At 44.8% G+C, this 16,361-nt stretch overlaps 1 protein-coding gene across 1 annotated transcript; it reads right to left on the reverse strand.

Moving 5' to 3' along the window:
• Positions 1-13,483: 13,483 nt before the first annotated feature.
• GPR150 (G protein-coupled receptor 150) lies at positions 13,484-15,466 on the reverse strand. Its single transcript, XM_032625830.1, has one exon. It carries the CDS (start codon positions 15,327-15,329, stop codon positions 14,046-14,048), a length of 1,284 nt encoding a protein of 427 aa, XP_032481721.1. The 5' UTR covers positions 15,330-15,466; the 3' UTR covers positions 13,484-14,045.
• Between the last annotated feature and the right edge of the window lie 895 nt (positions 15,467-16,361).

Consider the following 16,361-nt stretch of genomic DNA (forward strand, 5'->3'; position numbering starts at 1 on the left):
TGATGCCCCATCAGCCCCTAATGCTTTAGTGTGTGTTTCCTCCAACCAAAAAAAAAAGGATATTCTTCTATAGAACCACAATACAACCCTCAAAATCAGGAAGTTAACACTGACATATTCCCACTATCTAATCCTCACACCTAGTTCAGAATCAAGTTGGCTTTAGTTGTCATATCTCTTTAGCTTCCTTGGCTGGGGCAGTTCCTCAGTCTCTCCTTAACATTCATGACACTGACATTTATTTTGTGGAATATCTCTCAGTTGAGGTTCGTCTGACATTTCCTCATGATTAGATTCAGGTCATGCATTTTTGGCAGGAACATCACAGAGACGACTCTGCGCCCCTGTAGGGTTGCCACTCCACTCCCTTCTCGCTCAGCACAAGCTAGACTCACTCCACCACCATGTTGACATCTACCCCACTCGTGCTTTCACCCCACTCTGAGCCACTGTGCGTCACCCCACTCCCCCAGCCAGCCAGCATGGGTCTCTACTCTGTCCCACCTGCTGGCTTTAGGACTGAGTTGTTCAGGAAGAAGAGGGAAAAGAATAGTGGTCATATATTTCTGTAAAATGTACAGAAGTGAGATGATTTAACTTAAATGGATTAAGGCCTTCGTCTCTTTTCCTTCTGTCACGCAGGCATTTTAGGAATTTTGCTAAGAGGTAGTTGAGTTGGAAATACATGGGTTTAGTGGGATCATTTATATGATTTGCATCCAATTCTGTGCATAGTTATGTTTTTGCTGGCTGTCCTAGTGTAGAAATGGCTTCCAAAAATACTCCCACTGTCCACTGTAATGACTCTCATTTGCTGACATGGAGGTGAGGGCTAGGGTTCTATTAACATGTGAATATGTGCTGTGCTGTCTGGCTCAGAAAGTATGGGAGTGCTGGAGGAAAAACAGAGTTTTAAATGGTAGAGCCAGAAACTGCTCTATGGAAATTTCTGTTATCAGATTTTTTGTAAAATTGTAAGCATAAAATTCTGTTCTCATAGACATAGTACACATCGGATATGCTCAATAATACAGCATTTAAACTATAAATCCACCATATACCTTTCTTGATGGGAATCATGTGAAACAGAATTTATCAGGATTCCTATGAGTACACAAACCTGTACTAGGACTACAAGCTGTTTTATGCTTCTTGTCAATTAAAAATGTTTAATGCAAATCAAAACCACAATGAGATATCACCTCATACCTGTCAGAATGGTTATCATCAAAAAGTATACAAATAGCAAGTGTTGGCGAGGATGTGGAGAAAAGGGAACCCTCCTGCACTGTTGATGGGAATGTAAATTGGTGCAACCAGTATGGAGAGCAGTATGGAGGTTCCTCAGAAAGCTAAAAATAGAATTACCATATGATCTAGCAATTCTACTCCTGGGTATATGTCTGAAGGAAACAAAAACACTAATTTGAAAAGATACATGCATCCCAATGTTCATAGCAGTGTTATTTACAATAGTCAAAATATGGAAACAACCTAAGTGTCTATCGACAGATGAATGGATAAAGAAGATGTGATACATATATGCAATGGAATATTACTCAGCCATAAAAAAGAATGAAAGTCTGCCATTTGCAACAACATGGATGGACCTAGAGGGTATTATGCTTAGTGAAATAAAACAGAGGAAGACGAATACTGTTACCACTTATATGTGGAATCTAAAAAAATAAAATGAATGAATATAACAAGACAGAAACAGACACAAATGTAGAGAAAAAAACTAGTGGTTACTAGTGGGGAGATGGAAGGGGAGAGAGCCAAGTTAGGGGTAGGGAATTAAAAAGCACAAACTACTATGTATGCAATAAATAAGCTACAAGAATATATTGTACAGCACAGGGAATACAGCCAATATTTTGTAATAACTTTAAATGGAATGCAATGTATAAAAATTTTGAATCACTATGTTGTACACCTGAAACTTATTGTAAATCAACTATACTTCAACTAAAAAATGTTTTTAAAGATTATGCTGTAAGAAAGATTGAGTTATCTTTTTTTTTAAATAGAAAATATTATCATGAAACGTGAAGCAGGACTTCCCTGGTGGCACAGTGGTTAAGAATCCACCTGCCAATGCAGGGGACACGGGTTCGAGCCCTGGTCCGGGAAGATCCCACATGCCACGGAGCAACTATACCCATGCACCACAACTACTGAGCCTGCACTCTAGAGCCTGTGAGCCACAACTACTGAGCCCACGTGCCACAACTACTGAAGGCCACATGCCTAGAGCCTGCACTCTGCAACAAGAGAAGCCACTGCAATGAGAAGCCCATGCACCACAACAAAGAGTAGCTCCCACTCGCCGCAACTAGAGAAGGCCTGTGCACAGCAACGAAGCCCAACGCAGCCAAAAATAAAATAAATTAAAATAAATAAATTTAAAAAATATATATATAGTTATAAAAGAATCTATTCAAGTATATTGAGGACAAGAGGGAATTTTTGAATCTGGACTGGATATTAGTTGATATTAGGGAATTATTGTTAATTTTTTGATAATGCTTTTGTGGTTATGCAAGAATGCCTTAGGAGATGCATGCTCAAGTATTCAGAGGTGAGGTGTAATGATATCATGATGTCTGCCACTAATTTTCAAGTTATTCAAAATCAACAACCAAAAATATGGATGAAAGCAAAGATGGCAAAATGTTAACAACTGTTGAATCTCAGTGGTGAATATGTGGGTATTCTTTTGTATTATTCTTCAAGTTTTCTGTATATTTTATAATAAAAAGTAAAAAAAAAAAAAAAAGAGGGAAACCTATTTGACCTAGTGTCCAAACATTTAACTGTGAAACTCTTTTTTCCTTTAGAATATATTAATATGGAAGCACCTGCTGCTTCATAAAGTATACTTGGACATGCTGGCCTAGGGCAGGCTCTCAGTGGCTACATTTTAGAAATATACTGTAATGATAAATGCTCAGTGAAGAGTAAAAATCTTAAAGAAAAATTCAAAATATACTTAAAAAATTTCATCCAGCTGGCTGAGGAAATGTTCGCTATATCATTTACAATGGGACCATTCTAATGCTCTTAACAGTGGTGTGACTTTATTGGCCAGAGGAATGAAGGTCACAGCTTACATTGTGATTCTTGAATGTCCAGTTTGCGTTACCCAAGTCCTTTCTCTTAGTATAACCTCATGGATGATGATACAGGCTGAATTTTCAATCATCTATATCCTTCTGTGCTTAAAGAATTAGATGAAGTGATAGATCATTTAGAGCACTTTAAGGAAGAGAAACAAATTTGCAAGCATAATTGACGATTCTTACTAGGGATGAAGTTATGAGACTTCATAGTTTCTTTTGTGTGTGCGTGTGGTGTGTGTGTGATCTTCCCGGAACAGGGCTCGAACCCGTGTCCCCTGCATTGGCAGGTGGATTCTTAACCACTGAGCCACCAGGGAAGCCCCTATTTTTTATTTATTTATTTTTGGCTGCGTTGGGTCTTTGTTGCTGCGTGTGGGCTTTCTCTAGCCGCGGCGAGCGGGGGCTACTGTTCGTTGCGGTGAGCGAGCTTCTCATTGCGGTGGCTTCTCTTGCAGAGCACAGGCTCTAGGCATGCGGGCTTCAGTAGTTGTGGCATGTGGGCTCAGTAGTTGTGGCTCGCGGGCTTAGTTGCTCCGCGGCATGTGGAATCTTCTTGGACCAGGGATTGAACCCATGTCCCCTGCGCTGGCAGGTGGATTCTTAACCACTGTGCCATGAGGGAAATCCCCTCATAGTTTATTGTGATGGCTAATTTTATGTCAACTTGACTGGGCCATGGGCAGCCCAGATGTCTGGTTAAACATTATTCCTGCCTGTGCCTGTGTGGGTGTTTCTGGATGAGATTAGCATTTGGATTGGTAGACTGAGTAAAGCAGATTGTCTTCCCTAATGTGGGTGGACATCATGCAATCCACTGAGGGCCTGAATAGAACAAAACAGTGGAGGAAGGGAGAATTCGGAGAATTCACTCTGTCTGCCTGAGTGCTCATCTGGGACATCCATCTTATACTCTTTTTTTTGCGGTACATGGGCCTCTCACTGTTGTGGCCTCTACCGTTGTGGAGCACGGGCTCCGGATGCGCAGGCTCAGCGGCCATGGCTCACGGGCCCAGCCGCTCCGCGGCATGTGGGATCTTCCCAGACCGGGGCACAAACCCACATCCCCTGCATCGGCAGGCAGACTCTCAACCACTGCGCTACCAGGGAAGCCTCGTCTTCTACTCTTGATCTTGAACTACACCACCAACTCTCCTGGGTCTCCAACCTGCAGACAGAAGATTGTAGGACTTCTCAGCTTCTGTAATCACTTGGGCCAGCCAGTTACTTATAGTGAATCAATCTCCCTCTCTCTTTCTCTCTCTGTCTCTCTGTCTCTGTCTCTATATATATATGTACTGTTTCTCTGGAGAACCTGGAAGAATGCATTCCTTATATCCATTTGGCTGCCTTTAGAGAAAACAGCAATTCAAAGTGATTAAACAAAAAGGAAATTTATTATTTCACATAACAAGATCTGAGGTTGGATGGCTCAAACTTTGGTTAATTCAGGTGCTCAGCTACATAATCAAAGACTTGGCTTTTTTACCTTTCCGCTGTTCTAGGATTAAGGTGTTGGCCTTCTCTTAGGGTTATCTTCCCTCTCTGGTTGCAAGATGGCTGTTAGAGCTTTAGGTCAAATCCATAAACTATAATATCCAGAGAAAGAGGAGGAATTGCCTCTACTGGTATCTACTATTTAAGGTTACAAAACCTTTTCCAGTAGCCTCCAGAAGGTCTTACCTCTAGTTTCATTGCCCCAGACCAGTCAACTAGCAGGAGGAGTGGTATTACCATGGTTGTCTTCGATATATATCCCAGAGCTGGGGATAGGGTTATCTTCCTTGGTGGATGGTGTGGCAGTTTTAAAATATGACTGCAAATTCTTTGACACCTCTTCCCTTAGAGGGTAGAGTTTATGTTCTCTGCCTTTGAATCTGGACAGGTTTGGAACTGCTTCCACCAGTAGAAACAGAGGATATGCTACTGTGAGACTTTTGAGGCAAGGCCATGTGGCTTGTTCACTAGAACACTTGCTCTTGGAAACTTGAGCTGCCTTAGGAGAAGTTTGACTACTCTCTGGCTGTCATGCAGTGAGAAAGCCAAAGCCACATGGAGGGCGATATGTAGGCACTCTGGTTGACGTTCCTGTTGAGTCCAGCTTTGAATATCCCAGCCAAGACATCAGACATATGAGTAAAGAAGACGCTCCCAGGTGATTTCTAGCCCTCTGAACACAATCAGGATTCTTCTAGCAAGGCAAGAGAATAAGAAATATTCATGTGGACAACCAGAGAGCCTGCCACACTTTGGATGTCTGCTTCTGTATTGATGTCTGTGGACTTGAGGTTTCTCTAACACACTCAACTTTTAGATTAAAATTTTTTTTAAAAAGTATTTCCTGAGGTTAAGGACTTCCTTTGGGGACAATAAAAGATGCATCTCACAGGTATGGTTTGGCTCAGACATCTTGGACCTCTGAGGAGTTTCATATTCTAGACTTGGCTCCAGCTAAGTTCACACCAAGCTCCCCTGGAAACACAGAGGGCCTCTGGAACTGATGAGCAAGACCATCTCCTAGTCTAATTTAGTACAACCTCAAAATATTAGTTGAGGTAAAGACTAATCTACTGTAATAAACAGACTCCCAAAGTTCATGGCTTAAAGAAGACAGAAATTTATTTCTCTCACATAATCTTCTAAACAGTTTAGGCTGTCTGTGCTCCCACAAGATCCTGAAGGAACCTCTAGGACGTTGTCCTCATCTGCATGGCTGAACCTGATCATTGTGTCTTCCAGCCAATAGGAAGGGGAAAGAGAGCTCGGAGGAGCCCAAGCCCTATGTCTTAAGGCCCAAGTCTGGAAGCCACACATATCATGTTTGCTCACATTCCATTGCTGAGAACAGGTCACAGAGCTGTAACTAGCTGCAAGAGAGACTGGGAAATATAGTCTGTGGCAGGGCAGCCACGTAAGAAGGGGAGAATGGATTTTGGTGAACAGTCTCCTCCATTCCTAGCAAGTGAGTTCTTTATTTGGATCGTTTGGAGGCTGAAATGATGAAACTCTCTGACATAATTAGGTACTGTTTTTCTAAAATGCATTTCACCCTTCTGGTAGCCATTTTTATCCAACATCCCCCCTCTCCCACCCCTGTCCCCAACTTGTGTATGTCTAGGCTGTGTCTCTAACAGACACCTAAGTCTGTAACGCAAGACCTTTATCTGAGGCTCAGCGAAACTTCTTGGCTATTACCTGTTCAGATGATGAAAAAAAAACCAAAACAAACAAACAGAAAACCCCACAGCTCTGTCACTTACTAGCTGTTTGATCCTGGGCAAGTTATCCGTAGACCCAATTTCCTTATCTATAAACTGAAGGTGGTTATGATATATTCCTTTTAGTCGTTATGAGGATTAAATGAATTAAAGCTTGTAAAGTGCCAAACTTCATAGAAATTATTTAATAAATTTTGTCTGTTATTATTGTTGTGGTTCCCATTATTTATCTTATGGGTATTCGGTAAGGCAGACAATAGTACCTTGCTTAATAAAACGATACCCAGAACTGCCAGAGTTTGGCCATAGAAGGAGATTTCACCTTGTGGAAATGGGATTAGAGTTGGGGCTCTAATTCTATCCACTGAGCTTGGGGTTCTCTCATTTCAAGTTAGCATGAGGCCTCATCATATTACATGGTAAGCAGTTAAATCTCCCAATTTGACATGTGGTTGGAGACTAGAACCCAGATTTCTGATATCTGTGTCTTTTGACTCCCGTTTTTAATGCATCCAACACTACTTCACTACTCCGCCCATGATTTAGTTAACTGTTGCTGCAAAACAAACCACCCTAACACTCAATGGCTATGGTTTGTTATTCCTCACAAGTCTGTGGGTTAGCATGGTGGTTCTTCCTTTGGCTTCCCCTGGGCTCACTCATGTGGGTGCATTTAGCTGGAGGGTCATCTGGGAACTGCGCCCAGATAGAATGGCTGAGTAGCTGGGCCTCTGCTTGCCTTTTTCATGGCATGGTCATCTTAGGGCAGCTTTTCTGAGAGGGCAATCCCCATGCATAAATGCTTATCACGACCCTGCTTGTGAGGGACTTCCCTGGTGGCACAGTGGTTAAGAATCCACCTGCCAATGCAGGGGAAATGGGTTCGATCCCTGGTCCAGGAAGATCCCACATGCCGCGGAGCAACTAAGCCCGGGTGCCACAACTACTGAGCCTGTGCTCGAGAGCCCACGAACCACAAACTACTGATACTGAAGCTGGAGCGCTCTAGGACCTGTGCTCCGCAACAAGAGAAGCCACTGCAATGAGAAGCCGCGCACCGCAACGGAGAGTAGCCCCTGCTCACCACAACTAGAGAAAGCCCGCGTGCAGCAACGAAGACCCAACTCAGCCAAAAAAAAACCCCCAAAACAAAAAACCCTGCTGTGAAAGATCTGCTGATGTCCATTGCCAAAGTAAGTCACATGGCCAAACCCAGACTCTGTGGGAAAAGATTACACAAGGGATGGATATCAAGAAGAGTGATTCACTGGGGGCCATTATATAATAGTCTATCCCAGCACATTTTAGGGTTGTTACTTCCAGATCTGGCCTTAGAAAATACAGTAATGGTTGGCCTAAGTTCACACCCCAAAACCTAAACTTTAAATGTAATATATGTCTATGATAAGTGACATAGTACTTTGCACATGATAGATCTTTAATAAATATTGAAATGAATGAATTAATAAGTCAATATATTACCAATGGTAAGAATTTGCAAATAATGTCAAATAACAGTAATAATGACAGGTTGAGATTTCTCAACAAAGTCTTTACCACAAAAATTATAGTTCTTCATAGAGTATAAATTTTTAAAAAAAGAAGAGTTACATCTTTGATTTTCTTCCATCTGCCCCATTCCATAAGCCCCTCAGTACCTATTGGCTGATGGACTAAATAAAATTACACTTGGAATGTTCCTATTTTTTTTGATAACATGAAGTAAGCTAAAATGAGACACTTTTTCTTGCCAAACTTCTTCAATTAGAGGCTGTTTGCTGCTATAAATAACAGAAAATCCAGTTTAACTGCCTTAAGCAGTAAGAAAATATATCAGCTTATTTAACAGGACATCCAGTAGGTCGGCCTCAGTGGTGTTTACCGTTACAGCTCAGTGAGGTCATTAAGGATCTTAGTTCTTTTCATCTCTCCAGTGTGCTGTATCCAGTGTTGGCTTCATCTTGTGGCTGGTGCCCCTCATGGTGAGAGGTGGGCTGCCAGCAGCCAGCAGCACTACATGCTCCCTCATTTACCTTCGGAGGGAGAGAGATGGAGAGAGCATGCTGGCTCCCATGGCTCTCTCAGAAGAGTTAAGGACTTCCTTCCTAGATGCCCCAATAACCCTACCCCCAATCTCATTGGTTTTAACTGGATCACATGACCATTTCTGAGTGGGACATGGTGGTAGGGGGGTGGAATTACTTTGATATGCTTAGACTAATTAAGGCCCAGTCTTAGAGTGGGAGAGGGGTCAGCTTCGCTCTAAGCATTTGACTGTTCATAAGAGACATAGATAAGCTAATGAAACCGTGTACAAGCCCCTGTCCCCTGTGTCCTTGTCTTTTGGAGTAAAATGCTGACTCAAGAGTTAATGATTGTCGCCTGCCCATGCAGGGGACACGGGTTCGAGCCCTGGTCCACGGAGATCCCACATGCTGCGGTACAGCTAAGCCCTTGTGCCACAACTACTGAGCCTATACTCTAGAGCCCAGGAACCACAACTACTGAGCCCAAGTGCCACAACTACTGAAGCCTATGTGCCTAGAGCCCATGCTCTGCAACAAGAGAAGCCACCGCAATGAGAAGCCCACGCACTGCAACGAAGAGTAGCCCCTACTCGCCACAACTAGAGAAAGCCCTCACGCAGCAACGAAGACCCAACACAACCAAAATAAATAATTTTTTTTTTAATTAAAAAAAAGAGTTAATGATTGGGAAATGTGAAGATGTAGGAACAAAGGATAGCTGGTTGGGGAGCTAGTAACAATTTAGACTATAATTCTGTCACATTGCAGAATCACCAAACTCCCAATTCCCTGAAAGATATAAAGGCCTGACACACATTCCTAAGTTGTTTTTACAGGCAAGGTAGCCCCTCCAGATGAAAACCGCTGACCACAAGAACATGGACCCTAGACTGGTTGAAACCAGAAGGTTGATGATGCTTAAAATTTCACCTTTATGCCAACCAATCCAAGAACTGTCCATGAGCTAATCATGCCCTGCTCCTTGAACACTATAAAACACCTCACTAACCTCTGCTGGGTGGGCATGGTCCTTGAGGCAATAGCCTGCTGTGTTCCCTCTTTGCCTGGCAAAGAAATAAAGCTACTCCTCCTCTTTCCTCCAAACTCTGTCTCCATATTTCTATTTGACATCGGTGCACAGAGAGCCAAGATTTTGGCAGCAATAAGAACCTGAGAACTGCTAGAAAAGAGAAAGTGGATTCAAGGAAGGTAGTTGACAATTACTGTGAGCATTCTCCCTTCTGTAAGGCCTAACTTCCTTATTACTGTGTAGCACCATTGAGTGCATTAATCTTTCATAGATTCTCCAATATCCCTTCCTTCATTTCATGTGATATTACTCAGCTGGATTTTATTCCTCATAGCCCAGTGTTAGAGAATAACAATAGCTATCATATATTGAATACTAGGGTGAATCTGAAGAGACAAGCTGACAGGACCCGCCTCCCCAGCAATCAAGTATTTTACATACATGAATCCTATGAAGCAAGGTAATAGAAACCTCATTTTATTGATGAGAAAACCAAGACTCAAAAAGATTCAGCAGGGCTTCCCTGGTGGTGCAGTGGTTGAGAGTCCGCCTGCCGATGCAGGGGACACGGGCTCGTGCCCCGGTCCGGGAAGATCCCACATGCCGCGGAGCAGCTAGGCCTGAGCCTGCGCGTCCGGAGCCTGTGCTCCGCAACGGTAGAGGCCACAACAGTGAGAGGCCCGCATACCACAAAAAACAAAAAACAAAACAAACAAAAAAGATTCAGCAAACAGCTTAAAGTCACACAGCCACTAAGTTGTAGAGATGAAACAAGTCCAAGTCTAAATGCTCTTTTCATTATATTACACTGCCTCTCAACTCAGCAAAACATGTTTAATTTAATTAGACTATTCATTTGTATTAGTATTTTGTTAATGTTTTCCCTTTGATCGAGGGAATTTTAGGAATGGGAGAGAAACTGCTCAAATTTTCTACTTCCTTTTGTGTTTCCTAGGAAGTGGCTTAGAAAAAAATATTTTAAATCTATCTCTTCCACAAATGAGCTAGACTATTCTATTTTTAGTAAATGATTTATAGCTAGTTGTGGTTTTAGTTACACTCCTGGCTGTTTTCTACATATCTTCTCCTTCAAATTATGTAATAGCTCATGTTTACTTATTTTAGCTGTATGTTCCTGTGTGGCTAGTTCTTTTTAAAAAATGCAGAATCATTTGAATTTAGTCTTTTAAGTTGTGGTGACATTTGCATTGTTGTCTATGTAAATAGTGCTCTCTGGAGTCCTGAAGTCCAGACCTGTTTGCAGCAGCTTAGTTAAAATCTAACTCCAAGGGGAATGTACAGCGGGTGAGGGGATGTTATTTGTTTTCTCCCAAACTCCAAATATGTGGTCTTGATGGTCCTCTAGTCATTTCCTGTTTGGGTGATACCTAGAAAAGAGATCAAGTTCAGGGTCACCTGCTCATTTCCCTTTGCTGTGCAGTTTGAGTGGTATGTCCTACTCTAGGAAGAGTCTAAATTTAGAATAACCTTTGGGGGCTTCCTTGATTGGGACAGAGCTGAAACTATGAGTTGTCTATAGCAATGTAGATTCCTAGGATCAGTGGTCATGATTCTGAGGTGGTGCTTTAAGTTTCTTAACCTAGAAATGCCACCAGGGATGGGAACGAAGTCACCTAGATCTACCTTCAAATTTCAGATATAGTTAAAGTTAGAGAAAGTTTCTTAGTTATAGAAGAGAAGCATTTTAGTATGAAGTGGATTTAACCAAATCTTCCACAAAATCTAGGGAAATGTAGTTTAATTGTATTTTAAATTAACTACTTGAATTGGAATTCTGTATTTTTGACCCAGATGGAAATTTCTCTTAATTTCTAGATGGTAATCAGCTGTAAATCTTTAATAGATTTAAAAAATCAATCTCTTTAACAATTTTGCAATTGTGTAAAAGTTTAGTCTGGCCTCCCAACAAGCATTTCCCCTTCTTTCTTTCCTAAAAGAAAGAATGAGAGTCTCATTTTTCACCCCTTCTCTATGCAACTCATATCTTCAGTTCCAGGTCCAAGTCAGTCATGGTGGCCCTGTTTCCCTTGCAGTGATATGTCTAGATATGGACTGGCCAATGAACCATGTGGGAAAATCTATCCAGGACATCCAAGAAATGTTTCTTCATTCTTATAAAGAGTGAAAAGAAGAGAGAATCTTCTTCTGCACATAGTCATGTTTGAATGTGATGCCTGGAACTGCAGCAGCCATTTTGTGACCTCAAGGGAAACTGACTTTAATGTCAAGCCCACCAGCTCAGGATGGCAGAATAGAAAGACGAAAAGGATTTAGGCCCTTGGTTATGAAGTTATGAAGCTACTCAATTAACCAATCCTGGAGCAGCCCTACCACTGGACTTCTTGTTATGTGAGATAATAAATTTAAGCCAGCTGTATCTGTTTTTCTGTTAGTGTGTTCTCAACTGCAGAAAACAGAAAATCTGACTCACTTGGCTTAAATTACCTTGTTGAGAGCATTCTAAGTGATAAAACATTACAGGTCATATTTTGAGGTCTCTGAGCTTCTTCCTTGATCCCTGCCTCTAGGTATTCCCCCCTTCCAATTAGTTGATCCTTCACACCATCATTGGAATGACTTTGCAGAATTCAAATCTGATCATATTGCACTCTGGTTAAATCTTTCAAAGGCTATTTTTGGCTTTCTTGGTGTGGCAAACAGACTTTTCTTCACTGGGTCTGGGCTGGATCTCTGTGGCCACATATCCCATCAGGTCAGACCCCACAGGCACCCTAATGCTAGATATTTCAACTATTGCCATTCCTTAACCATGCTACGTTCTCTCTCACTTATGCTTTACAAGTGCTTGTCCCAACTGCATAGAATACCTTCCCCTATCTGATGGGTCACCCCCACCATCCCCCAGCCTCCCAAGGTTGTTAGATGTTCTTCTTCAGTGTCCTGACACCCAGACTGGAATCCCTATTAAAGCACATCTGACTGTTTTTGTGCTGTATTTGTCAGATTGTCTCCTACATATGATTATAAGGTCTTTGAGGGAAAATGTGTCTTACTCATTTTAGCACCTCTAATGCCTAGCACATTGCTTGGCACAAAATAAGCGAGTAATAAATGTTTATTAATGAATAAAAATAATGCTACAGCCCAGATTTAGGTTCATGAAGACAATTGTGTTCTTTTCTCTTTAGGTGGCTTATTCTTGGTATATTGCATGCCATACCTTCCTAAGCAGGGTAGGGAGGATGAAAGAGAGGAAGGAAAACCTCTAACTATATAACATCTTTGGACAAGATTTTGGAGGAAGGTAAGCCAAGTTTAATGAAGATTTCTTTTTGTAAATCTTTTTTCTATTCTATCTATGCCTGATTCATATGATGAATTAATCAACAAATGTGTGTTGTGTGCCTACTGTGTATCAAACTTTAAGAGTTTGGGATTCATCAATGAACAAAACAAGGAAGTCCTCAGAGAGCATTGGCTTCACAAGTGAACTTTACCAGTCATTTCTCCTTTCTGGATCTTAGTCCTGCGTTTGTGCATGAACAGGAAACACTGTAATGGAAAGCCTGAAGATTCTCAGATGAAACATTGGTAAACAGATGGATATTTGTTCATAAGAGCTGCCACTTCTCTCTAGAGCCAAGGACAGTTAGGAGGAGGAGGTCACTGACTAAATCTGCTCCTTGACCTGGTTCTCAGCACTCCACACCAATAGGCATTGCCTTTGTTTGTAAAAAAGAGAGTTTTATATATCCATGCAGCATTGGGAGGTTGCAGCTTTCTTCCTAGCTGCGAATATCCCTAAGGCTCCACCTGGGACAGTGAGCCTCACCCCTATGCACCACTCAGGTGCTTCCCTTCTCTAGTCTGCTGGCGATTCTGCTCAGAGGCTCAACCTGTGCAAAGCATCACAGCTGTAGAGGCTGCTCTGGGCACAGGAACAATTTCCTACAGAAACGGGGCATATTTGAAAGGTTGGAAGGCAAGCTTTTATGTCTCCCTCCTACAATCCCGGCTTCTCCTGAAGTGGAAGCTAGACCAGAAATAAAGGCCACACTGATTTTCTTCTGAGAAAACACATTACCATGTTAAAAAAAAAGTCCTAACTGCTCTGTGGGAAATATTTTTATTTTACAAATACTCTGTGGCTCTGAAGTGACAGCAAGATTACATTTCTGACAGTATCACTGGTACAATTTCCAGGCTCCTCAGGGCAATGTGAGGATATTCCTCCCGGAAACAGAGGCACATTCTCTGGTCCCCAAGCTACAGTTAAACACGACCCCAAACAAGGAAAAATAGATGATAACACAGCAAGTAATGAAAGCTTGACAATTTAACCAAAGCAAATGGTCTTATCCAGAACGCTATGGGAGTGAAAAAGAACTACAAAAATAACTCTGTAACTTTGCTTTTACAAACAAATGGCTCACTCTCTGTCTCCAGATGGGGAAATGTGAGAACTGAAAAGGAAAAGAGAACCTGGAAGTGTAGAAAAATGTAAACATTAGAAAGAAATGTAATAGGGGAGTGGAGGATGGGGACAGCTTCAGTGTAACGCTCTTGGAGACGGTCCTGACCGTTGTGATCTAGATAGAGCTCGGCCGGCCTCGTGTTCCGTGGAGGCGGTGCCGCAGCGACAGATGACCTGACTCTGGCCAACGAACACCTAGAAGACGCTTTCGCAGGAGCAGGGCAGCGACCGAGGACGCGGCGGGGGTGGGCGCAAGTAACCCTCCTCCGGCTGATCCCGCCGAGCGTGGTGATAATGTGGGTGGGGCCAGCGGTGGCGGTGGAGCGCCTGGTGGCCCCGGGCGCCGTCGTCGTCCTCCGCGACTCCCTCCCGCGGGCAGCACACTGCACCCAGGCGCTTCCGCCAGCACCGCCGGAGCTGACAGTCGCCCGCCTGGAAGAACAGGTAGACGAAGGGATTGAGAGCGCTGTTGGCCACCCCCAGGAGGCGCAGGGCCACCGCTAGGTCCTCGGCCTCCCAGTCTCCCATCAGCCCAGACGACCACGTGGCCGCCAGCCGGGCAGCGAAGTAGGGCAGCTCGCACCCCACGAACAGCAGCGCCAGCACCAGGCTCATCTTCAGGCTCTGGACCTTGGCGCGGGGCAGCGCGTTGGGCGCGGGGGCTTGGCCGGGACTGGGCGCCGCGGCCGATGGGGCCTGGGGCGGGCGCTGCCGCCAGGCGCAGAGCAGGCGGCTGCCAGCGATGCCCATGACCGCGACCGGCGCCACGAAGCCCGTGATGGCCTCATAGAGCGCGTAGACCATCAGGTGCCAGCGCGGTAGCGGCGCGAAGATGTCGCGGCAGCGACGCTCCCCGGGCCAGGCGCGAGCGGCCGGGGGCGCGGCGGGCGGCTGCGAGGGGGCGCCCCCGCGCACCACGAAGGCCGGGGGCAGCGCCAGCAGCAGCGCCAGCAGCCAGCCCAGGGCGGCGAGGGCGCGCGCGGGCAGCGGCGGGCCCTGTGGACGGCGCACGGCGCGCTGGCGTTCGAGTGCAATGAGCGCCACGAGGTGGGCCGACGCGCTGTGGCCGGATGCCCGTAGCAGATGCACGAAGCGGCACGCCAGGTCGCCCGCGGCCCGGCGCGGCTCGCCCAGCAGCTCCCAGGCCAGCTGCGACAGCGCGGTGCCCCCGCACGCATACAGGTCGGCCAGGGCCAGCTGCACCAGCAGGAAGTCCATCTTGCGACGCTTGGGACCTGCCCAGGGCCCGCCGCCCCCGCACAGGCGGCACAGCACCGTAGCGTTACCGGCCACCGTCACCACCAGGATGACCCCCAGGAAGACCAGGCGGACGCGACGGCTGGGCGGCCCGGACGGCGGCGGCGGCCCCGGGACTGGGGCTCCCTGTCCGGAAGTCAGGTTGAGACCCCAGCCCAGCGAGATGGGTACGGAGAGGTTGGGCGCCGGCGCCGGAGTTGAGGGGCTGAAGGGATCCTCCATCCCTAGCCTGGAGGAAGAGGAGGTACCGAACAGGGCAGGCAGGGCGCGGGAAACCAAGGTGGAGGCGAGGCTCCGCTGGGCGCGATGCCGGGTCTTAACGAGTTCCCAAAGTTAGTTGAAAACGCACACGCACGGAGAGGGAGATGGATGCAGGTAGCTTTGCGCTTAGTTGTTTTTATAGGTTGTCCTCGTCATTTGTCACTCAAATGGGGGAGGGGGGTGTACGCTCGAGGAACACACATGATTCCTCTTCTCCACCTTCCTCTCCGCGTCTCCCCTCCCAATCCGGGTAGATCCCCTTCCAGTCTCTGCCGCAGCCCCGGTGCAGCCCTCGCGGGAGCCGCGAACCACTGGGCTCTAGAAACCTCTCCCGTTGGGTGTTTACATATAGCACAGCCAGACAGAAGGTCGCTTTGCCTGGCCAACGTTAACCCGGGACCAGCACACTGGAGAGGAAAGTCCTGACTGAGACTATACCCTTAAAATGGTTTCAGATTGACAGTAAGAAAAAAAAAAAAAAAAAAAAGGCACTAGTTTTGATTAAAATACAGAAGAGAAAGATTTGAAATGCCATGGTTCTGCACTAGCTTGAGAAAAACAGGAAACCAAGAAACCTATAGTGTTTTGAGCAAAGAGGAGCCCAACAGATAAATCTTCCTCTGGCCAACAAGAGTATTTTACTCGGAGAGAACTAAAGTCAAAGGTGTTGTGGTTTGCAGATTGTTTCAAATACTCCTCATTACTAGAAACAGCAGATCACAGCTGCTCTCTGTGATGTAAAATTCATTTCATTAGTCTGAAGAGGGCATTAATAGGCTTTATGCAAATGGATAGTACATTTATTGCTTTTCTCCTAATATTTTCACTCAGTGACAGATGTATCATCAAGGCTTTTCATTCTCTTGATTCTGTTTTTTAGCAGATGGGAGGTTGCTAGGAGGGACTACGCCTCCAATAAGCCTGGAGAAAAGGTGACTAAGAAGATGATAAGGCGGCCAAGTTTTAAAAAAGAAATCCAACTCACAGGAAATG

This window comes from Phocoena sinus, chromosome 3 (assembly GCF_008692025.1).
Source record: "Phocoena sinus isolate mPhoSin1 chromosome 3, mPhoSin1.pri, whole genome shotgun sequence".
Taxonomy (NCBI): Eukaryota; Metazoa; Chordata; class Mammalia; order Artiodactyla; family Phocoenidae; genus Phocoena; species Phocoena sinus.

What these genes read in the sequence shown, in the direction of transcription:
- GPR150 (XM_032625830.1), bottom strand. Translation starts at nt 15,329, where the DNA reads ATGGAGGATCCCTTCAGCCCCTCAACTCCGGCGCCGGCGCCCAACCTC.